Source organism: Perca fluviatilis, chromosome 13, assembly GCF_010015445.1.
Source record: "Perca fluviatilis chromosome 13, GENO_Pfluv_1.0, whole genome shotgun sequence".
In the NCBI taxonomy this organism is placed as follows: Eukaryota; Metazoa; Chordata; class Actinopteri; order Perciformes; family Percidae; genus Perca; species Perca fluviatilis.
This window is the reverse complement of record NC_053124.1, coordinates 26330796-26354636: the sequence shown is the minus strand read 5'-3', so window position 1 is coordinate 26354636 and position 23841 is coordinate 26330796. Positions and strand designations below refer to the sequence as shown.

Here is a 23841-nt window from a genome sequence, read left to right as displayed (position 1 = left end):
TGACATGGACCAGGATTGAAAGAGATTTAAATGATGGAAGGATTCAGATACCTTTACTCAAGTACCAGAAGGAATACCACAATGTAAAAAAAAAAAAAAAAAACTACTTACATTACATTAATGTTTAGGAAGTTGAAAGTATCAGCAGAATATGTAGTACTCACAGCCCCTTTCACTACTGTATTACAGATGCAGTTAAGTGTAAGCAGCATTTTGACATTGTAGCTGGGCAAGCTGTGGAAGAATAAAAAATAAATAAAAAAAGAATCCGGTAGTTTTTACTTGTACTTTTAGTGTAGTATTAGTAAATTAACTCCGTAACAATTACTTTACCTGCCCTGATGTCAGATGTCCCCACAGATACAGTAGGGAAATTAAGTTTGTTCCTATATTCTTCCCAAAGCCATCTTTCATAACAGTTATTACTTCACACATCGGTCCAGATGTTTCCAGTGGGGGCTTTGTTTGGAAAATTTCTCAGGATAACTCAATTAATCTGGCTCTTTAAAAGAGAAACGATTCTATTACCAAGCTTTTTTTTTTTTTTTTTTTTAAATAAATTTTATTTATATATATATATATATATATATATATATATATATATATATATATATATATATATATATATATATATATATATATATATAACCCTAACCCTGAGAGTCAAAGTGACCTTTCTACAAAGTGCACTCAGTCCTCAGCAGTTCGGGGATTACACAACTGCACACATTTGTTTGAGAAGAAAAACTGGAGGCAGGACACTAATTTGTAGCCATGTTTAAAAATCAAAAAATAGAAAAGCTAGAAATACCACAGTAACAACAGGAGACAAGAGTTGTTTTTTCCGATTTTATTTGTTACAAACATCAAAAGGTGGTCCTTTACTTGCCGGGGAGGATGATGCCGTCATACTGAAAATAAAAGAAATAAATTTATTAGAATTTAATCTGCAGTAAAAAATAAAATGCAACATGCAGGGTGCCACGAGCTAACCCCCAACAATAGAGAAAACACAATTTTAATTTGTTTCAAGCCACCAAATCTCCCATCATAAACACGTTTGATGTAACATTAATGTAAATGCAACAACAAACTATATCAGGGATCATTCACAGAAATTATTTCTGAGGAATAATATGTTCAAATGTTCAATATGAACTTTTAAGAAAACGTGAAAAATTTAGTCAACAGTTTCCAGGTGTCAACAACACTCACTTTCTGCTGGAACCAGCGCATGGCCTCCTCTTTGCGGATGCGGTGCCTGAAACCGATGCGGCCTCTTTTCCGCTTCTTGTCGGCGATGCTGAAGCCGGGTCTGCCCAGAACCTGAACACCAGCGGGGGGGGGAGGGAGGGGGGAGGGAGGGAGGGGGAGAAACCGAGCTGGTCAGAAAAGCTGGTAAAAACTTCAAAACAATGTTGGAAATCTCTGGGATTTAAGATTCAGTAACAGAAGTTCAGTGTCGATTTTCTACAACCCGAAAGAACATTTACCGTGACATAAAAAAACCTACATTTGAGAAGCTGAGTTTTAAAATCTTCACTGGATAAATAATTTTAAAAGATCACTTGATCAATATTTAATCATATGAACATGCATCAGCTTATCGTTTCAGCACTACTGTAAGAAGTTTTGCTTATTTTACACAAGAAATACGTTTTATAGGTCGACATGAGTCCGACATACAAAGCAGTCAAAGTAAGTATCGTCTATACTGCTATCAGCGCCTCAGATACTGGATCAGGTCTCAAGGCGCCTACGCAGCATGACCGCTGACCATGGAAGGGATTTACTTCAAACATAATCGCATTTAACTTTCTCCGTTGACCACCTGAGGAAGTAGTAACCAGCAAACGTTTAGTAAATATTAAAATATCACTACAAACACATTAACTCCGCTGCATCTCAACAGCGAAAACACACCAGGCGCGTAAGTGTCTAGCCCGCGTCGATACGCGCCTGATCCCGCGCCTGGCCATTCATACCAGCCGCGTATTTCTACGCGCCGGTCACAAAGGGATCCTTCTATCGGCTATCTCTCTTTCTCCAATAAGAAGAGACAGGATGAGTGGGGGAACTGTGGTAATTCTAACCTGTGTGTGTGTGTGTGTGTGTGTGTGTGTGTGTGTGTGTGTGTGTGTGTGTGTGTGTGTGTGACTGTCCCCTCTCCCTGTGTGCCTGATTGCGTGTCAAGACAGCCAAAATCACCATGAACCTAGGTGTTTTATTTTCACTGTAACCCTGAACTTCAAATCATGTCACACTTCGTATAAAACCTTTTACAATAAAAAAAGTTTTTACGATACAAAACCCTCCGTTTTAATTGTACCAACAAAAAATATGACAGATGTTCAATTAGTTAACTTCAAAGACAATTACAGCTGTTTGGTATTCATTTAATGTGACCAATATTTCAGCCACAACACAAACAAAAATAAATAACCTACGTACGCCACTTTTACACACAAATGTCCGATCTGTGCAGTTACTAAATAGCTTCAGCAACTCTCACCACATTCTCAAACCCATCACCTGCATAATTAAGGATATCATGTTTGCAACTCACCACGTAAAAGTCCAGTCCGTAGATGCCGATGCTGGGGTCGTACTTGATACCCAGATCGATGTGCTCCTGGATACCGAAGCCGAAGTTTCCGGTATCAGAGAAGTTGTTCTTTCTCAACTCGTACTCACGCACCTGGAAACAGGAAGCAATATGTTCATAAGATCGTAATACATCTCCAAATTAAATAACTATCCAGCCCTAGCGCATGACAAACAGTCCAATGAGAATATTCAGACACTGCTTTAAGTTTCTCTGCATTTTTAGAAAGTTGGATGATAAAACTAAAGCCTGTGTCAATTGTACTAGCAAGGCAGAGTATGAAGCAAAATATATATATTTTACATGGGCACATTAACTTTGTCTAACTCATTTTGAAATACTGAATTGCTCCAACTATTCACAACAATCAGAAAAGGGCACGCTACCCTTTCGCTGACCTGCAACGAAAAGTTTTTCTTCGACTGAAGTAGGGAGAGGTTTAGAAGAATAAGCAACAGACTTTCTCACCTTGAGTCCCTTTTCCAGGATCTCCTCTGCTTTGGCACCACGGACGGTGCAGTGGACAGCAATCTTTTCATTTCTGCGGATACCGAAGGATCGCACAGTGTAGCGGGCTGCGAAAAGAAAACAACCGTAAACACAGTACAGTGACATCTCGAACCCTTATTTTTTTAATGTTAACCCAACTTTACATAATCACTTCCACTCTTCAGCCAGGATGTATCTTGACTGTCCGCTGCTAGTCTCAAGTGTAGCACCTTTAGAAATATGTACAGTTTGGCGGTTTCATCATGGAAACTCTACCACTGATAAGTCAACACTTCCGCAGCTTGAGTTCCTATCATCCTCCTCCACACACTAACACTCACCCTTGGAGAACACGGGGGTCTGTCCGGTGAGCTGCTCCAGCACCTTAGCAGCACGGGTCAGTCTGTCTCCGCTCTCACCGACGCAGATGTTCAGGCAGAGCTTGCGAATGCGAAGCTCTCTCATGGGGTTCTCCTTCTTCTCACCCTGGTCCTGGAGGACACGAAATAAAAAAGGTTTGGATTCACACCACAAAAAGTTACAAAATAACAGAACAACAACAACAACTCAGAAACACCTGACTACGAAGCGGTTGCTGCTGCCATGTTGAGTTTACCTACCTACTAGCGCTAGCCTGCTGACAGGTTAGCACAGACAAGTTAAATAAACCAACGTGTCAACGCTTTCACCCGAGCTTCAGTTTAATCATCACAATTATTATTTTCTCCAAATCCACGAGCCCTGACACTGCTCTTCTGTCGGACATCAAACTCAACAGTCTTTGACAAACACATGCCGGCCGGAGAACATGTCCGTACATATCCCCACTGCTACTAGTTAGCATTCTGACAGATCACATACGTGTCCGGAAATTAAATAGCTTTTCTACACAACTAAGAAGATCATATAAAGCTCAACATGTCTGCTGTGTAAGCGCAGTATCATCATAAAGCTGTAATACCGCTTTTAATTACTTAATAAGTGTACGAGGGGCCGTATTTTCCAGTAGCTAACGTTAGTCTGTTAGCATCACTCGGTTTTTAGTTTAACTGTCTTCTGTTACATTTATTAAAGAAATAAGAGTCTAGTTTAATAATGCATAATGGAGTTTAGGTCTCTGTACGTCAATCAGCAGTTAGGATGACCCCACAGCTCCGATGATTGTGGATTTCAACTACAACTTCACATTTGATCGCCATCGTACGATTTGAGACAGTACTCACCGCCATGTTGGATCACTAGAAGAGGACGTTACGTTTCCGGCGAGGGTTATTTATAGTGAAGTGTTCGCCGCAAATGAACTCGGGGAGAGTTCGCGTAGAAACGCGAGGGTTCCGGTTCACGGCACTAAAAGCAAAATATTAGTTCAAACATTTGTAAATTATTTTTTTATCGTTTGCAGGAATTATGGAGCTTTGACAGTGATCATAAGTTTAATATTAGTTTTTTTTGAATATTTGATTAATAAATTATCAATATAAAATGAAGCAGCAACAGTTTTGATAATCAAAAAATAATTCAAATCCTTTTCAAGAGTCACAAATATGTGTTTTTGCTACTATTTAATATAATTATTGTGAATTAAATATTTTACTTGATTCTGACTTTTAGTTGGAAAAAACAAGAATAAAAATGTCAGCTTGGGCCCTGGGGAATTGTGATGGGCACTTTATTATTTTCTTACACTTTTGATTGAAAAATTAACAATCACAATAATTAACGAAACAATCATGAGTTGTTGCTGTATTTATTGTTTTTCACTGTATATGCTTTTGCTACAGACATTTAACACACTATATTCCAAAAACATTAAAACAAAAAGTACCAAATAAACTAAATAATTTAAATTCATAGAGGAAATTTATAAACAAAGGACTTGCAGAGAGATGATATCAGTCTCAACTGAAATAAATAATGTGTTACAAAACACTTTTTGAAAATAATTGCAAGATTAATGGCTCATATTAAAACATTTCTGAAACAATCTGCATTAAAGATGAACATGAGTATAATTATTATCCTTTCACATTATAAATGGTAAAACTTTTATCACCATGGAAAATTTGATAGAGTCACAGTTTAATTCAAATCAATAAGAAGTGATGCCCTTTACTACCTTGTTTTCACTTGATGTATACACTCCATAAAAAGAGAGAGTATGTAAGTAATGCTTGTATGTAATACTTAATATATTTAGTGTGTATCCTAATTTCCCATCACTTGCATACGTAATAGGATACAAACTACAGCTACAGCAAACACTAGGACCAGTTTATTTACAAACGCAGTGTCCAGAGAGCAAACTGCAGTCAGAATGGACGACTGATCGCTGGATATCTGAGAGGTGTTATCTCCTGAAGGACTCATTAGTCTGAGAAGTGGGAGAGGAGCTGGAGGCTTCAGAAGCGGCAGTCCTTCCCTCCTCTGCTCCTCCAAGGCGTTGAAGAGGAAAGCCAGCGTTTTTTTGGGGAAGACAGCCGCGGAGAAGAGGTTGTAGTCAGGAACGAAGAAGTGAGGGAGGAGGCCTGTGCGAACGTGAAACTGCAGATTCCTGAGGAGGTTCAGGAAGCAGGCGGGGAGCTCCTGGCAAGCCCACATGGAGTCGTCAAACCTGACAGGGGGAAGAAGAAGTCAGAGAAATGATGATACTGACAGATATTTATCAGTAGTTTTTACAACCTGTACTACTAATATCATTTCAAACACCACTGCAACTTCTATTCCTACAAACCTCCAATGATTGCTAAATAAGGCTGCAACTGGTGATTATTTGTATTATTTATTAATCATCTAAACTTCATTAATTGATTAATTCATAACCCTTGTGCGTAGGGAATTTTTTTTTTTACATTTTTAATAATTGTTGTTTGATCCCACGGCCATTACACAATAAAATCATGCATTCTATTATATCAAGCTTTCAATCTAGAGCCCTGGCTTCATAATTGTAGTTTTTACTATTTTCCACCAGATTGAGCCATTTTCTCACGTTTGCACAATGGGGCAAATACATGCTATTATCAAGGATTCAATAGGGGCACTTCTGTGCTTACATTTATCTACTAATGATTTCATTGATTAATCTGTCACCTTTGGTAAAATGCCAAGAAAATAGTAAAAAATGATGAAAAGATGTCTTTTAACCTTAAAAAACGGACTGTTTTGGCCACTTGGGGGCAGTGGAAACAAGTTAAAACATACATAAATGTGATGACAATGACATGTTTTTCCACCTCCAGCTGACACGGAGCAACGTTATCATTAATTTGTAATTGTGTTCTGTCCAATTTTCACTCTCTTTTAGCTCTGTTTTTGGGTCTCTACCAACTCCTGCAGGAAATATCTATCTCTTTAGGTGCTTAATGCTCCACTTTGTTCACCATCTAGTCTCTAACTGTGTATGTACGCTGTTTGGTGCTGAGCAGGTTGTGTACTGTGGGTTTTTAGAGTTTTTTTCACTGAAAACGATGCTATGAGAGCGGTTAACCGAAAGAGTGAGGTTGCAGACTGGGCAGCTAAACAATGAGCTGAAACTTGTTGTAAAGCTCTGAAAAGCCGAGCAGAGCTGCACATTCGTGATAATTATCTGTGGGTTCATCACTATGACTTCTTTCACATTGTAACATTGTTTATATTTATAACAATATAGATAATAGATGCTTTTAAAGCACAAACATCCAATAATATTCACTTAACAGTGCTCTACCAACACAGTATTAGCACTTTTACTGAAACCGTTACTGCTACAACATCGTCCACACATCAGTACTGCTGTTGCAACAGCTACTTACAAGACTTCTACAACAACTACTGGTGCTATTGTGTCCATTACCATCACAATGACGATATTTTAATAATAATTACCTGATGGACAGGGTGTGGAGGAAGGCAGTCTTCCCGTGGTACGAGCAGAGGTGATCCAGCTCATTGGGGAAACGCTGTTTCAGGCCCTCAATCAGAGACTTGAGGAGCATCAAGCACTGTTTACTACCAGAGAGAAGATGAAATCATTTATTGTAAAAGGGCCACAAGAAAAACTATTTATTCCAAATGAATTTGTCAACTGTTTATCTAAAAACTAGAAAAGCTTCTTCAGTTGGCGGCTTTTATAATGTCCTTTTTCAAATCTCTTCACCTTTTGTCCTTCTATTAAATTGTTGACTATGTACAGAATTCACCTTAAATAAGGCACGCTTTATAAAGGGTTTAAAAGTTCAACAATAATTTAAATTAGTTAGAAACCAAACAAACATAGTTGGGGCTGCCAGGTTTGAAAAATCCTTTGTGTTTGGTAATAATGCAGTTATTCATGATGGTAATAAATGTTTATCTTTAATAAGCCATCACGTATGTAGTTATAAATGTTAATTAGTCATTAATAAAAGGTTTTATTATCAAATCTGAAGTCTAATAAGTTAAGTTAATAAATGGATTGCTTGCAGCCCTTTTCTGGTCAAATGGTCGACCAGGCAAAGAGATTTTTCACAACCTGGCAACCTAAACGCTGTTCTTATTATTCTGATCTATAAAGCATTTGTAAAGGATTTCTTAACAAATCAAACTATTAATTAAAACTAAGAAACCCTTTATAAAAAAGTGTCTCAATCAGTTGCATTTTTAAAGCACTTTTATCAACAGGTTACTATTCAAGTGATACCACACTGTCCTGTGGGACGCTGCTCATACAGCTAACAAAATGATTCGATTAACAAAGACGTTGCTGAGTGGGAGAATGTGAAAATAAACAGTGCAGAGTCTCACCGGCAGCATTTGGTGGCTTTGCTCTCACAACAGGTTTTCTTGTTGCCATGGCTCCTGATGATTTGCTTCTCAACGTGAGAGAAAGATATCCTCCAACTTTCTATGACAGACAGAGAAAAACAAGCTGAAGGGATGATGTCACCGTAAAAACAACTTCAGGTCGACCACCAAGTTTTTTTTTTCTTGCAGAAACATCACCGACAAATAAACTGACTTCTTTATTTCACAGTCACTGCTGTTCACGTACGACAACAGACAGACCGATGTTTCTCTCACCTTTGGCGTCCTCGCTGAGGTTGCGTCCTTTGAGCCTCTTTGGTATTAAGTAACACGGTAAACTTTTGATTTCTAGGCGAACCTTCTTTCCCAGCCACTTGTCCACATCTGGACCGTTACACACAGCGAGCGGCCAGCAGCCCTGAGAGTGAACCTTTAGACAAGTGTTACATTAAGGTCAATACTACTGTCACTATTACTACCTGTACTACTATTACTACCTACTGCCTTTACAATTATGACTTATAATGCTACTACGAGAGGTAAAAGTATCAGCTTTTTATAAAAAAACTAGAGTACTAAAGTAAATTTAGCTAAGTATTTTAGAAGTAAACAAAACATTATTATCCAGTGGTGGAAAGCAACTAAGTTAATTTATTTATAAACTTAAGTACAATTTTGAGTTACTTGTACTTTACTTCAGTGTTTCGATTTTATGTTACTTTAAACTTCTACTCCACTGCATTTCAGAAGCAAATATTATACTTTTTACTACACTACGTTTTAAAACTTTTGTTACTACAAAGTACTTTGCATAATTTGGCTCTTTTGCCCATACAGGGGGAAGGAATCACTGGAGCCTCATACACCAACACTTTAGTAAATGTACAAAGTTACAGTACTTTTACCTTGATACCTTATACAGTGACTTAGAGTATTGGGAATAAATCATAATAAATTAAGATACAAATAAATCCCATGAATGTAATCTCCATAAAACCTTTAAAATACTGAAATATATGCACCCTTAGTTACTGTTAACATCAAGTTAACACAGTAAAGAAAACATGGATACAGATGTGTGTATTCTATTTCATATGTAAAATATATAATAATGCATTTGGTCTTTTTTTCCTTCTAATCTCCTAAATCATATCCAGATTTTAAGTATTTTTCTTCAGTGTCTGTAATCAGAGAACCATGGATGATTTTAAATCTCTGGATTTACACTACTCCTCATAAAACGAATAAAATTATTACCTCCAGAGCAGGAACCAGGTCCACAGAGATCAACTCATCACTGTTGATCTCCGGCCTGCACAGAGACAAAGTCACAGCTGGCGAGTGAATTCGCTTCCTGTTCACCTCCCAGCGACAGCCCTCATCAGGCACTGGAAGCATGGATACATAAATATAGACAGTTATTCAGGTTCCCAAAGTGAGAAGGAGGTCAACAAAGTATAAAAAGAAGTGTAGAAAATGAGTCCTGATCATTTCACCTCCAACAGAAAGTAGAGGGCTGATGACTGTTACAGAAACAACAGATGAGGAAAAAAAATGTGATGATCAGACCTTTGTAGGTCTTGAGGAACTTGCGGACCAGGCGATACATCTCACTCAGGAACTTGCTCGATGAGAGGGTGCGCTCATTCTCCAGAAGAAAGGCTTGTATGGGGCCCCGAGTGGGCCGGACAAGATCGAGCCGGTAGAAGAGGCCGCCGTCGAGGTCGGTCATGTTGACGCGTGTGGGAACCTGAAGCTTCAGCATCATGTCAAACTCATCGGGGCTGTGGATCTGAGATTCAACGCAACACAGAGACAGTGGTGGTGCTTGTTTTGTCTTGCATACACTTGGAATGTCTGTTTACTTTCTCTCTTCTCTCTACTGCCCAAACCATCATGCAACACTGATTTAATATAATAATAAGCATAAGCATTAATGTGTATCAATTTTTTTGGGGCTTTTTGGCCTTTATTTTTGACAAGACAGTTAGGTGAGAAAGGGGAGAGAGAGAGGGTGAAGACATGCAGGAAATCGTCACAGGTCGGACTCGAACCCTGGACCTCTGCGTCGAGGCATAAACCTCCAAGTACATGTGCGCCACCAGTGGGGCTAATTTTAAAGACTTATGTAAATAACACATTTTCTCTACTGGACGGGCACCCTTTTCCCAACCTTTTTGGTCTGAGGTAGCCCCACAGTCCTGTCAGATGAACTCAAGTACTCCCAATCTGTGTTCCAAATGGATAACACTATTCATTATATAAATGTGGACATTGTTCATTTTTTCATACAATTGAACTATCAATAATTAGGTTGGTTTGGTCGACAATAACACAACTAACACTCGGAGTGAAGCTGAATGTTACAACTATTTATCCGTTACTTTTAGTTAATCATTTGAACTGTTCAGTCATTTCTTCTAGCTATATATTTCTAGCATTCATTACTTTAAGCTACCTGCTCAAACTTCGGTGCTCGCTTGCTAACTAGTTTTTACACACATTACTTGAACATTACGTAACGACATGTAGTGTTCAGGTGTTACAGTTGACTTAATGTTAATATGTAGATATATTTGTTTAATCAAATCATAGTTTCTATTTTTTTCAAATTAGTTGAGCTACTCTGCAATCTTTCCACGTAACCCCTGGCAACTGCAGAAGTACTGCTGAACCCCCCTTGGGCCCCCCCCCCCTGAGTCCACCAGTGTTTGTAGTAGTGTGGCTACTCTGTGGCTGTGTTGTTGCCATCAGAAATTGTGAGTTTTAATCACAACCTCACCTTAACTTTCTCAAAGTAGCTGCCGGTGTTGAGGAAGTCAGCTGACTGGAAGAAAGGCTGATCATTGCTGCTCCGCAGGAATTTCAGCAGGTTGTCTTGGAAATCGTTGACCACCTCTGCAGCCCATCGGCGGTCGGGCATCCGGATCTTGAGGTCTTTAGCATTGAGTTTGATCCAGCTGGTCAGCTCCGGGGAGACGGAGAGCGACTCCTCAAACACTTTGGATCCCTCCTCTGCCAAGAGACAAGGACTGTAGCTAAGTACATTTACTCAACTTCTGTACCTACAGTATGTACAAATTTGAGTAATTTCTGTTGTGCAACATTAGACTTCTACTCCATTACAATTTAGAAATAATGTACTGGGTTCCTTTATGCGTTGAGAAAATTCCTTTACTTCTTAAGTTAAATAAACTATTTAAAAAACCCTCTTTGATCAGCTGGAAAATGTCACAAAACTGGACTGTTTTTCTGACACCATGAGAAGTTGATTTTTGTAGCACAGCGCCGCTACAAACATATGATGATGATCTTATAGCCCATGATGCATTGCTGTAGATTAAACTACCCAACAGTATATAAAGTGGTTAAAATGAGAACAACCCTAAACATCTACAGCAGGAAAATGCAACATACACATTAATGCAGCAGTAATATTAATCCAGAAAAATCAGATATAAAAGTAAAACACTAACAGGGAACATTTTACTGCACAATAAATACTTTAAGTACTTTGAGTGCATTTTGCGGATTTTTTTACTTGTGGTGGAGTATTTTCGTAGCGTGGTATTGATAATTTTACTTAAGTAAAGGATCTGAATACTTCTACATCACTCACATCAAGCAACCATGCCAACAGAAAAAGGTATTTTGAGATGAGGATGTCAAAGTTTTACACACTGAAATGAATTTAAACTGCAGCATCACCTGCAGCTCGTTGTTGCTCAGTTTTTCGTCTCGGTCTTGCTGGTGTGAGTTGTGCAGGACTCGGCTTCCCTCTGATGTTGTCTTTACGCTGCTTTGCTTCAGTCAGACTGCCCTCCACATCTCTGTCCTCTCTGTCCATAACTCACACGTCTCAGCCTTGAATATTTATCTACACGAAACAGAGAAACACCATCTTATCGAACATTAGAGACTAATAAAAAAGTTTGGATTGAAAGGTTTTAGTGTGTATGTCTGATGAAAGGACACAAGAGAACGATTTTTTCTAATGGGAAAAAGAGCATCAGGTCACTGTGATTTAAGTAAGTCACACAGCATGTACATTATTATGGCATTCAAAATACAGTATAATCAGGCTGAACTCAAACACAAGTTAAGGTACTGTTTCCACCCAAAAACTTTAAGTTTTATAAACATTACAGTCAATCTTTACATTTGATGTATGTTTGCCTGATGTTTACTGATCATGTGCAATCCAAAATAGCAAATTAGTAAACTAAGTCTTGGGAGTGTTATGTAATAATGTATGTATTTATGTCCATCTGCAACATATTGCACAAACAATATTACTGTAATTTTTACAAGTTTGACAACTTGACATGTTTCTTTTGATATTTTCCAGCTGCTAACTTAGGGTGATTCATACATATGTGCTCCAGGGCCCACTGCTGTCTCATATAATCCATACACAAAACAACCTGTAACAGAAGCTTTCTTGGTGTGAATGTACAGTACAGGCCAAAAGTTTGGACACACCTTCTCATTCAATGCGTTTCCTTTATTTTCATGACTATTTACATTGTAGATTTTCACTGAAGGCATCAAAACTATGAATGAACACATATGGAATTATGTACTTAACAAAAAAGTGTGAAATAACTGAAAACATGTCTTATATTTTAGATTCTTCAAAGTAGCCACCCTTTGCTCTGATTACTGCTTTGCACACTCTTGGCATTCTCTTGATGAGCTTCAAGAGGTAGTCACCTGAAATGGTTTTCCAACAGTCTTGAAGGAGTTCCCAGAGATGCTTAGCACTTGTTGGCCCTTTTGCCTTCACTCTGTGGTCCAGTTCACCCCAAACCATTTTGATTGGGTTCAGGTCCAGTGACTGTGGAGGCCAGGTCATCTGGCGCAGCACTCCATCACTCTCCTTCTTGGTCAAATAGCCCTTACACAGCCTGGAGGTGTGTTTGGGGTCATTGTCCTGTTGAAAAATAAATGATGGTCCAACTAAACGCAAACCGGATGGGATGGCATGTCGCTGCAGGATGCTGTGGTAGCCATGCTGGTTCAGTATGCCTTCAATTTTGAATAAATCCCCAACAGTGTCACCAGCAAAGCACCCCCACACCATCACACCTCCTCCTCCATGCTTCACGGTGGGAACCGGGCATGTAGAATCCATCCGTTCACCTTTTCTGCGTCGCACAAAGACACGGCAGTTAGAACCAAAGATCTCAAATTTGGACTCATCAGACCAAAGCACAGATTTCCACTGGTCTAATGTCCATTCCTTGTGTTTCTTGGCCCAAACAAATCTCTTCTGCTTGTTGCCTCTCCTTAGCAGTGGTTTCCTAGCAGCTACTTGACCATGAAGGCCTGATTCGCGCAGTCTCCTCTTAACAGTTGTTCTAGAGATGTGTCTGCTGCTAGAACTCTGTGTGGTATTCATCTGGTCTCTAATCTGAGCTGCTGTTAACTTGCGATTTCTGAGGCTGGTGACTCGGATGAACTTATCCTCAGCAGCAGAGGTGACTCTTGGTCTTCCTTTCCTGGGGCGGTCCTCATGTGAGCCAGTTTCGTTGTATCGCTTGATGGTTTTTGCGACTGCACTTGGGGACACATTCAAAGTTTTCGCAATTTTCCGGACTGACTGACCTTCATTTGTTAAAGTAATGATGGCCACTCGTTTCTCTTTACTTAGCTGATTGGTGCTTGCCATAATATGAATTCTAACAGTTGTCCAATAGGGCTATCGGCTGTGTATCAACCTGACTTCTGCACAACACAACTGATGGTCCCAACCCCATTAATAAGGGAAAATTTCCACTAATTGACCCTGACAAGGCACACATGTGAAGTGAAAACCATTTCAGGTGACTACCCCATGAAGCTCATTGAGAGAACACCAAGGGTTTGCAGCGCTATCAAAAAAAGCAAAAAGGTGGCTACTTTGAAGAATCTAAAATATAAGACATGTTTTCAGTTATTTCACACTTTTTTGTTAAGTACATAATTCCATATGTGTTCATTCATAGTTTTGATGCCTTCAGTGAGAATCTACAATGTAAATAGTCATGAAAATAAAGAAAACGCATTGAATGAGGTGTGTCCAAACTTTTGGCCTGTACTGTATATGTATATGGATCTTTGTGTGTTACTGTTATGTTAACTGTAGTTTGTTTGTACATGTTTACATGTGGTGTGTATATAGGCTATGTGCTGTCACCTGTCTTCTTTCAAAATGCCCAAGACAAATTTCTCCTAAGGGAGACAATAAAGTATTATCTTACTGCAAGTCACCGCAAATGGCAGAGACCAGCACAAACCAGAAGTGATCTGGTGCTTCCGGTTTTATGGTGATTAATTGAATTAGTCTTATGCCTTGTATTGTTTGTCTGTATTTTCTTGTTGAGGTCTGAGTTTTGTGTTTTGTTGTATCTATTGTTGAGATTGTGTTTTGTCTTTTATGCATTTGTTAAGTTTTATGTATTTTAAAGGCCCATTGAGGGAAGAGCTTGGTAAATTAGCCTAGGGTATAAATGCCGTCGTGTGTGGCATAGTTTATGCTACATACTTGTCCCTATACAAATAAATATGAAAAAAAGAAACCAGTGGAAGGCACTGCAAACCGTAGAAACAAATTTAACAGTTTGAAACCAGTACATCCTACACGGAAACCATAAGAAACCATTACAATCTATTAGAGACCAGTTACAGAAAACATGGATAGATAAATAGGCAGATAGATAGATAGATAGATAGATAGATAGATAGATAGATAAATAGGCAGATATATAGATGGATAGATAAATAAGCAGATAGATAGATGGATAGATAGATAAATAGTCAGATAGATCTATAGATATATAGTTAGTAAAATAGATAACTCACCTGTGTTTTAGAAGCTTCTGTTGCAAACGGAGATGGTGACTATTGTGTCTTTCCTTCTCTCCAGCTCTCTCCACTCTTTCCTTTCACTTTCAATTCCCATGAAATGTAATCTGAGGATAATTCCTCTCTCTGCCTCCCTAATGGATACCTGTCTGTCTGAAATAATTTTACAAACACTTAAAAGGTTAAAAATGGTGCCAGTTCTAGTCATAAATAACATCACTGTGTCACACTATAACTTTGAAATTCTTCAGGTTACATTTATTCATTTATTTTACCAACTAAATAAGTTATGTAACAAGTTCCACAATAGGCATGCAAAAAAAAAAAAAAATCACAAAAACCTTGTGCATTTATGAAGACTTGAAACCAGTCTTTTTAAGATTATTTTTTGGGCATTTTTAGGCCTTTATTGACAGGACAGCTGAAGAAATAAAAGGGGAGAGAGAGGGGAATGACATGTAGCAAAGGGCCGCAGGTTGGAGTCAAACTCTATATATATAGGCCTCTCTACCAACTGAGCTATCCGGGCATCCTTGAAACCAGTCTTCTCCAGTTGAGACTTGATATGAGGAACTTATAAAGCTGATCATTCCTGTGGTGTCATGGCTAGCTCTGAACAGATGCCAAAAATCTTTGTATCCTGGAAATTGTCTTTCAAACCAAAATGATCTTTACTTTTGAGCAGATTATGCTGGAGGAACTTGAACAGATGAAGCAAGATACATATTGGCTGGGAATACTGTTGAATGCTTGTAAGAAATCCCAAACTAAGAAATGGAAACATATGGAACAACAACAAAAGGATACATATGTTGAGAAAGGGAAAACAATTCTAATTTACATTTCATCCTTCGGACCAGACTAAATATTAGCAAAATGAATACTTGTTTTCCTTCTCATGTCATAAAGGTCTTCATGTTCATAAGGTGTTGACTTGGTTTATGTAGTTTATAATGGACAAACTACATAAACCAAGTCAACACCTTATGAACACTTTTTAAAAGTAAACACAAAAGAAAATAACAAAAAGGATAGATATTACCAAGTTTTGAAACAAGAAAAAGAAACATGTTCATTTGGCAAGTTTAAGATTTTAATTGTTTTGCTTTCAAACCAATAGTTTTCTTAAAGGCACAAGCCTTCCTTTTCGGCGGAAACTTTTCCGATGGCTTTTCATCTTTTTCATCTTCATAAGCCAGAAGACGACGTGGGGATGAAGAGGGGATTGCTTCGGAGACAGGACTTGTTGTTGGACATCCCGCATGAGAATTCATTTCTTCTTGTCGGCCTTCAGAGCAGCCTTGGTGACCTTTCCGGCGGTGGGGTCCTTCTTCACGACCTCCTTAATGACACCGACGGCCACGGTCTGCCTCATGTCCCGCACAGCAAAACGCCCTGAGAGGAAGAGATGACAGTCCATGAGACGCTCAAAAGATGCCACCGATATAACCCACAAGAAATGTTTGAAGAGCCATTTGTGCCCTTTTTATGCCCTGCCAGAACCTGAATGAATCAGGCATGATAAACAGAAGTTAATAAATAAATAAATAAATAAATAAATAAATAAATAAACAAACGGAGGGACTATGCCCCAGTCCGTCCACTGGTTTGAGTGTCTGTTTATCACACAGTGCGTCTCAGAAGCCGCTGATAATATTCTAACAAAAGACATGTAAAGCAGGGTCCAAAATTAGCACCATTTACCAGCCAAACGCTGGTAAAACATGCGAGTGGCTGGTAGATTTGCTTATCTCACCAACCAAAAATAAGTACAATTTTAACATTCACTAGTATTTGGCTGGTGGACAAAAAGTTCATTTTGAACCCTGCATTCCAGCCCCTAATAAAGTGTCACTACGTTTTACTTTGTGTATGTGACTATTAGGATAAAGTTTGGTAAATAAAAAGCTGGAAATCAGTGGAGGTCACTTAGCACACTGGCTAGCAGGAAGTTGCCGTCGGTTTTCAATTGCTCCACGCTGCCCCATCTGATGTAGAGATGGAGTTGGACGCAGAGATGGTCTTGCTAGCTTGAGCTCATCTTCTCCACCTTCCTCTGTGTTTACTCTGAGGTTCACGTTTGAAAACTTGACCGGCCAGCTGGCTAGCTAGCATAGGCTAGGTTATCAGAGTCGGCAGGAGACTGGCAAGTTGATTTCTCAAACCTGATGAGGGACTCATAGCATCACTGCCTAATCTCATCCACATAAGGCACAACTCATTTTGGTAAAAATAGACAAAAAGCATAGATTTTGCGAGCTCACAGAGAGGCGACTGGAGAGAACCGCACCTTCTAACATGAAGTCATTAAAAAAAAAAATCTCAGTTGAAGTTTTAAAGATAGTTGAAGTCTGTCAGTGGCTTGTAAGCAGTGGCAGCAGATGAAACATCAGTGTCAATCCTTAACATTTCAGACCTGGTTGATTCAGAATTTCTATTTGAGTGAAAACAATGTAATTGTGCTGCGAGAAATACGGTCTGGAGTCTTGTTGATACTGAATTGTGTTCATAGTTCCATTGTTTGTGTGTATACACAATGGAGAAAATCTGTGACACAGGTTTTTTCTTCTAGGAATGGCACCACCAGTCTATGGTCACCACAGACACCCAGTTTGTGATACTGCAAATATATAAATATTGCAATACTTCTTTCATCAGTGGACCATGGGCTCAATCGCCATTGTGTTACCCATTTCAGGAAAAGATAATGAATTAACAGACATGTATTTAAAACGAAAATCTTTGAGATTACAGCCTTAAAAGTATTTATTCATTGTCTTTAGTCTTCAGTATCTATTGATAACAATCAGTTCAGGGGTCAGTTGATGTGCCGTCTCAACCCCTTCTCTTAACAGAAATGGGCTGTAACCTACAAATGCAGGAGAAAAATAATTTTACTCACCGAGTGGAGGATAGTTGGCGAAGGTCTCAACACACATGGGCTTCTGTGGAATCAGTTTGATAATGGAGGCGTCTCCAGACTTGATGAACTTGGGATTTTGCTCAATCACCTTGCCGGAACGACGGTCGATCTTCTCCTTGAGCTCGGCGAACTTGCAGGCAATGTGAGCGGTGTGGCAGTCCAGCACAGGGGCGTAACCCGCGCTGATCTGGCCAGGGTGGTTCAGAACAATGACCTGAAATATTAATGTTTAAGTGCATTTAGAAATGGTGATGAGTTCTCCATCCAGCATTGACTTCATGCCTGAGATGAACACCATTGTAGTTCCCGCTAGTGGCCAGCAGAGGTCCACCTTAAAGAAACTTTAAAGTCACGTTGTATTGTGCTTCCTGCTTCTCTACGTTCAGTAAATGTTTATTTTCTAAATACAAATTGACAAGAAACAATCACATTTAAAAATCCAAGCCCATTTCTTCATATTCACTTATTTTAAATTTGCTCAGACCCACCTGGGCGCTAAAGTTTTCTGCTGCCATGGGAGGGTCGTTCTTGCTGTCGCCAGCCACGTTTCCACGGCGGATCTCCTTGACCGACACGTTCTTGATGTTGAAGCCGACGTTGTCACCAGGGGCAGCCTCGGCCAGGGACTCGTGGTGCATCTCCACAGACTTCACCTCAGTGGTCAGGTTGGGGGGAGAAAAGGTGACAATCATACCGGGCTTCAGGACACCGGTCTCAACGCGGCCGACGGGGACAGTTCCAATACCTGAGAGAGCAGGAGGCAATATGTTGCTAGAAGGCTTTTCAGTTAACTTTAAAAGGACTCCTTGGTTTGGAGAAGATTTGACGGACACAAGAGTGTGAACTGTAATCGTAGGCTTGTCGTACAGGCTGTGAACCGCTTTAGTAAGTAATTAAGTAAATAAAGTTTATTTCTATAGCACATTTAAAAAACGCTCGCGCTGACCAAAGTGCTGTACATAGCGCATTAGCCACAGGGTGATAAAATAAAAATAAAACACACGTACAAATCAGTAATTTAGGATAAAAAGTACATCGAAAGACAAACCCTTAATTTCAAATATAGCTGGATAAGACAATTAAGATGCCGGGAAGGCCAATGTAAAAAGATGAGTTTTGAGCCTGGCTTTGAATATCACAATTGAAGGGGCACTTCTGATGTCAGGTGGCAGTCGGTTCCACAGCTGAGGGCCAGCAACAGAAAAGGCTCCGTCACCTTTTTGCTTAAGCTGGGACCGTGGGACATGGATGAGGCCTTGGCTGGAGGATCTGAGGGACCTGGGAGCTACGTTGGGATGAATGATATCTGCTATGTAGCTGGGGATTTTGGACCATCTGAAGCCGTGCCACCAGAGTCAGAGGGAGACCAAAGTAGAGAGAGTTACAATAGTCTAAGCGGGAGGTTATGAAGGCATGGATGACTTTTTCCAGATCATTGTATCACAGAACAGACTTGAGTTTGGAAATTATTCTTAGTTTGTAAAAACTGGTCTTTACAGCAGAAGATATTTGTTTCTCCAGGTTAAGATGGGAGTCTAAAATAACACCCAAGTTACGTGCTTTAGGGAACTTTCACACCTGTAGTTTGATAGACTTGGTGTAATTTGGGGGGGTTGCATTTTTCCATTTGGTTAGTGTCAACACTGCACTTTGTACCAAACACTGTCAACAAATGTCACATGCTCAAAACGATCACCGGTCTATTGGACAAATATTTGAGAACTGGCCGACACACTGAAATTATAGAGCAACACCAAATTTATAACGTCTAAGGTTTTCTGGTTTTGCGTTGGTGTTTCTAATATTATAGAAGAAGGCGAACAATATGAGCAGCTGACAATGCAGCGAGTGAAGGAGGGCGGGTTCTGATGAGAGTTTTATGTCACACAGACGACGAACGAGGTATGGTCATTATAGGTTATGAATTTGAAAGTCAATCTTTAAATCATATATATAAGTCCGTAAATTAAATTAAACCCCCGTTTTGAAGCGGACCAGAGTTCAGGTGTTTGGTCCACACCAGAATGCGAATGAGCTTCAACACCAGCCCAAATGAACCGGAATATCTGACGAAACGCTCCATACTAAACGCTTGATTAAAACGGACCAGACCGCTCAGATGTGAAATCACCCTTAGATTACAGCCCATACATTAGGCAGAAGTAGAAGGACTAAGAATTGGACAAGAGACAAATGTTACCACAAGGTGAGGCTTTAACGGCAGCTGAGTCAACAGTCTGATGTACCAATCACAATTCTCCACTTTCACCAGGTTTTTGCCAGAAAAAGCTGCTGTAACTTTCAATGCCATTTGGTTTGATTTTGATAATTCTGTGTGTGGTCTGGATTGCAGCAGCGTAGTAATATGGATGTCAGCTGTGTGTTAAAACTTAATATGTGCAACAAATGTCAAGTTAAGTAATATGAGGTGCTGAGCTATAATGTGATGTCACATGAGGCACTACTTACCGCCAATTTTGTAGACGTCCTGCAGGGGCAGACGAAGGGGCTTGTCGGTGGGGCGGGCTGGAGGCAAGATGGAGTCCAGAGCCTCCAGCAGTGTGTTTCCAGTGGCATTACCATCCTTGCGCTCAACCTTCCATCCCTTGAACCAGCCCATCTACCGAGAGATTCAAAGAAAGAAATCAGTCCATGTTCTCAATCATCAGGTTGACACAAGCTGAAAATGTCCTCACCTTGTCACTGGCCTCCAGCATGTTGTCTCCATGCCACCCAGAGATGGGGACAAAGGCAACAGTGGCGGGGTTGTAGCCGATCTTCTTGATGTAGGTGCTCACTTCCTTCGTGATTTCTTCGAAACGCTTCTGGCTGTAAGGGGGCTCGGTGGAGTCCATCTTGTTGATTCCGACAATAAGCTGCTTCACACCCAGAGTGTAGGCCAGCAGGGCGTGCTCACGAGTCTGGCCGTTCTTGGAGATACCGGCCTCAAACTCACCAACACCAGCAGCAACAATCAGCACACCGCAGTCGGCCTGAACAGGGAGAATATTACTATTTCTCTACAGTTAAAGCCAAAACTGATGCCAAAATGAAGGTTGTCTATGATCTGTGTGTGGTTTTCTAAACATATGCACGGCTCCCACATGTCATTACCTCCACTTTCAAAATGTAATGTTTGGGATTTTGCAAAGGAGAGAATGGAAATTAATAAAATAATAGGGATAGATCTTAGAGTTGATTTTACATGCCCTAGTCAGCTGAGCGTCTGGGATGTTAACTTAAACTTCAAAAAAAATAAAGTGATTTTCTGGAATTACTGCCATTCCTATTACTGGTTGCTTGTAATGTTGGCAATATGGAAAGTTAAGCATATACGGTCATTGCGTCCTCTGTACCCTAACCCTGATAAGACCTTGAGCTGTAAACTTACTTACAACTTGAGGTATAATATACAAACCTTAAGGTGAGAAGTCAATAAAGAGCTGGTTAAAAGGTGTGCCTTTACCTGAGAGGTACCAGTGATCATGTTCTTGATGAAGTCCCTGTGTCCAGGGGCATCAATGATGGTCACGTAGTACTTGGTGGTCTCAAACTTCCAGAGAGCGATGTCGATGGTGATACCACGCTCACGCTCAGCCTTCAGTTTGTCCAGCACCCAGGCGTACTTGAAGGAACCCTTGCCCATCTATTGTGGTTAAAACAACACAAATAGAGCAAGGGAAACAGGGAGAGCAACAGACAGAAGTTTAACCATAGCCATTATTAAAAATAAAAACATTTACATCATGCAAAACATTTTATTTAAGCAATATAATTTGTTTAAAGTCAGTAATTAATTTACTATAGTGTGCCTAAGCTTTTTTTGTCCAGGGTTTGATGTAGCAAGTTATTAGAGTCTTCTAAAGGGATTTATTTTAGCATTTACTGTAATATCAAGTTAATATCAACTTATTTATTGTCTTTCATGTAGATTACTAAAATAACCTTATTAGTCGTCAATCATTACTAATTATTAAAGTTAGTACCCATTAGGTAATGTTGGTTATGATATTTGATAGTACTCATATTTCAACAGTGGATGGCAGTTGTAACCATAAAACTAATCATCCATTTTACTTCCATGTAACTAACGTCAAACAAAATTAGGGTAAATCCCATAGACAGTAAAATAAATAAATTACAATAAATAAATTAAAGTAAATCCTAAATCTAATCTGATCGACGTAGTTAGGCTTAGGCAAGAGGAGTGGGCATTGGTTACCATGGTAAGCCAATCAGAAGCAGAATAAGGCGGGCCACGAGGCACGTCCTTTGACGTCGACACGTCTAGCGGATCCGATCAAGCACCTACCCAAAATTAAAGAGCAGTTTACATCCGCCAAACCAGTTTCCCCACACCTGTAACGTTAATGCGTCATAGTTTGTGGCCTCGTTTTATATGGTGTGAATATTTGTTAATAACTCAATATAACGTTAGGACTCTGACTGATGTCTCAAAAAAACCAACCTCTTGGGCTTCCTTCTCGAACTTCTCGATGGTCCTCTTGTCGATTCCTCCGCACTTGTAGATCAGATGGCCGGTGGTGGTGGACTTGCCGGAGTCGACATGGCCAATGACCACGATGTTGAGGTGGAACTTTTGCTTTCCCATTTCGATGTACTGGTTATAAACGACACGGGGAGCCGTTATGTTGACTTAATAAAATGAAATATTTCAGGCTTAAATTAGTTTATAAAATGAAGGTGAGCTCAGTGCGACCACCAGTCATGGACTCCAACCGTAGATATAAATTCGTTTAACGGTATAACGTTTATCTATGGACTCCAACGGTTATTTAAAAAAAAACAAAAAAAACAGTTCAGCTAACGTAAGCTAGCGGGCCATTAAGCACCTGAGCTAATCAACTCTAATCAAGCAAATTAGACAGTCTCATCAAGTAGCCAACTGTGTACCTTATCTTACAGAATAGTAGCAATACTACCCAATACCTCCTACTAACTCCTGTATTCAAAATTGCACTACTATAAGTATTTAATTTGCACACGAAAAAACACATGTATCAGTAGCCTATAGTTTTGTATAAAATCTTAATATGAAGACCAATAATTGTAACTATAGTTCACCCTAGAATGCAAACTATATAGACCATGACATACTATTATTAGAAAATAAAGCGGTCAGTGATATTTCGCCTTCTGGAAATGTAGCTAATCCAAACAATTAGATTAGCTAGCATCGAAAGACCCCCTCTCAATTTATTTTATGTAGCTAGGCTATCTAATATCTTTTGGTGGTATTTAAGGAGTTTTGATTGCTTGTAGAAACTATACCACAACAGTACTACAGCATTTTATCTCACCTGTTGACAAGCTAAATGAAGGTGGTTGATGCCTGTCGTCTCCTGCTTGATATATCTGCACCTTCACTTACTGCTGTTTCCGTAAAAGAGGAAACACTATTCGACGGGTGACCAGACTTCAACACAACAGAAAAGTTATCTGAGGACAACGCCTTCTTTTAACCTCCTCCTCCTCCTCATCCTCCTCCTCCTCCTGGACACATCTCATGAATAATTAGACAGCTGCTCAACTTGTTCTGTGTAGCAATACACAACTGTACTTGGCCAGCTTGTTTTGCCAGTCTGGTCTTGTTCATTATATAAAATAAATCTTAAAAACTTGCCTTTCCCGTTTTTTGTACACGAGTGTCTCTAGTCTACAGAAGGAATGTGGCCATTAAGCACCTGCTAATCAACTCTAATCAAGCAAATTAGACAGTCTCATCAAGTAACTGTGTACCTTATCTTACATAATAGTAGCAATACTACCCAATACCTCCTACTAACTCCTGTATTCAAAATTGCACTACTATAAGTGTATAATTTGCACACGAAAAAACACAAGTATCAGTAGCCTATAGTTTTGTATAAAGGCTAGCTAGCATCCAAAGACCCCCTCTCAATTTATTTTATGTAGCTAGGCTATCTAATATCTTTTGGTGGTATTTAAGGAGTTTTGATTGCTTGTAGAAACTATACCACAACAGTACAGCACTACAGTATTTTATCTCACCTGTTGACAAGCTAAATGAAGGTGGTTGATGCCTGTTGTCTCCTGCTCGATATATCTGCACCTTCACTTACTGCTGTTTCCGTAAAAGAGGAAACTCTATTCGATGGGTGACCAGACTTCAACACAACAGAAAAGTTATCTGAACGCCTTCTTCTAACCTCCTCCTCTTCCTCCTGGACACATC

At 39.5% G+C, this 23841-nt stretch overlaps 3 protein-coding genes across 4 annotated transcripts; all 3 read right to left on the bottom strand.

Moving 5' to 3' along the window:
- Positions 1 to 835: 835 nt before the first annotated feature.
- Positions 836 to 4405, bottom strand: rpl11 (ribosomal protein L11). Its single transcript, XM_039819287.1, has 6 exons — positions 4318 to 4405; positions 3436 to 3586; positions 3074 to 3180; positions 2567 to 2698; positions 1216 to 1326; positions 836 to 911 (listed from the first exon to the last, which is right to left on the bottom strand). The coding sequence occupies exons 1-6, from the start codon at positions 4321 to 4323 to the stop codon at positions 882 to 884; spliced, it is 537 nt and encodes a 178-aa protein (XP_039675221.1). The 5' UTR covers positions 4324 to 4405; the 3' UTR covers positions 836 to 881.
- A 629-nt stretch (positions 4406 to 5034) lies between these two features.
- On the bottom strand, positions 5035 to 15649 carry LOC120570868 (cyclic GMP-AMP synthase). The gene is made up of 9 exons (XM_039819469.1): positions 14699 to 15649; positions 11564 to 11732; positions 10638 to 10870; positions 9425 to 9647; positions 9113 to 9243; positions 8132 to 8285; positions 7856 to 7955; positions 6959 to 7081; positions 5035 to 5705 (listed from the first exon to the last, which is right to left on the bottom strand). The coding sequence occupies exons 2-9, from the start codon at positions 11700 to 11702 to the stop codon at positions 5300 to 5302; spliced, it is 1509 nt and encodes a 502-aa protein (XP_039675403.1). The 5' UTR covers positions 11703 to 11732; positions 14699 to 15649; the 3' UTR covers positions 5035 to 5299.
- A 123-nt stretch (positions 15650 to 15772) lies between these two features.
- Positions 15773 to 23739, bottom strand: LOC120570869 (elongation factor 1-alpha-like). 2 transcript variants are annotated; one of them, XM_039819471.1, is made up of 8 exons: positions 23658 to 23739; positions 22093 to 22245; positions 21091 to 21270; positions 20321 to 20617; positions 20094 to 20244; positions 18113 to 18369; positions 17604 to 17838; positions 15773 to 16096 (listed from the first exon to the last, which is right to left on the bottom strand). In XM_039819471.1, the coding sequence occupies exons 2-8, from the start codon at positions 22234 to 22236 to the stop codon at positions 15972 to 15974; spliced, it is 1389 nt and encodes a 462-aa protein (XP_039675405.1). In that variant the 5' UTR covers positions 22237 to 22245; positions 23658 to 23739; the 3' UTR covers positions 15773 to 15971. The 2 variants fall into 2 exon arrangements, with proteins under 2 accessions (XP_039675405.1, XP_039675404.1); XM_039819470.1 differs by lacking the exon at positions 23658 to 23739 and adding an exon at positions 22946 to 23100.
- Between the last annotated feature and the right edge of the window lie 102 nt (positions 23740 to 23841).

What these genes read in the sequence shown, in the direction of transcription:
- rpl11 (XM_039819287.1), bottom strand. An exon ending in GACCCCCGTGTTCTCCAAGG is followed by an intron (nt 3,181 to 3,435) that starts GTGAGTGTTAGT and finishes TTCTTTTCGCAG; the next exon opens with CCCGCTACACTGTGCGATCC. An exon ending in ACGGACTGGACTTTTACGTG is followed by an intron (nt 1,327 to 2,566) that starts GTGAGTTGCAAA and finishes GCTGGTGTTCAG; the next exon opens with GTTCTGGGCAGACCCGGCTT.
- LOC120570869 (XM_039819471.1), bottom strand. Translation starts at nt 22,236, where the DNA reads ATGGGAAAGCAAAAGTTCCACCTCAACATCGTGGTCATTGGCCATGTC. An exon ending in TCGAGAAGGAAGCCCAAGAG is followed by an intron (nt 21,271 to 22,092) that starts GTTGGTTTTTTT and finishes TAACCACAATAG; the next exon opens with ATGGGCAAGGGTTCCTTCAA. An exon ending in CAGAAAACTTTAGCGCCCAG is followed by an intron (nt 17,839 to 18,112) that starts GTGGGTCTGAGC and finishes TTAATATTTCAG; the next exon opens with GTCATTGTTCTGAACCACCC.
- LOC120570868 (XM_039819469.1), bottom strand. Translation starts at nt 11,702, where the DNA reads ATGGACAGAGAGGACAGAGATGTGGAGGGCAGTCTGACTGAAGCAAAG. An exon ending in GCTACTTTGAGAAAGTTAAG is followed by an intron (nt 9,648 to 10,637) that starts GTGAGGTTGTGA and finishes GTTGAATCTCAG; the next exon opens with ATCCACAGCCCCGATGAGTT. An exon ending in CTCCACACCCTGTCCATCAG is followed by an intron (nt 5,706 to 6,958) that starts GTAATTATTATT and finishes TCCCCCTGTCAG; the next exon opens with GTTTGACGACTCCATGTGGG.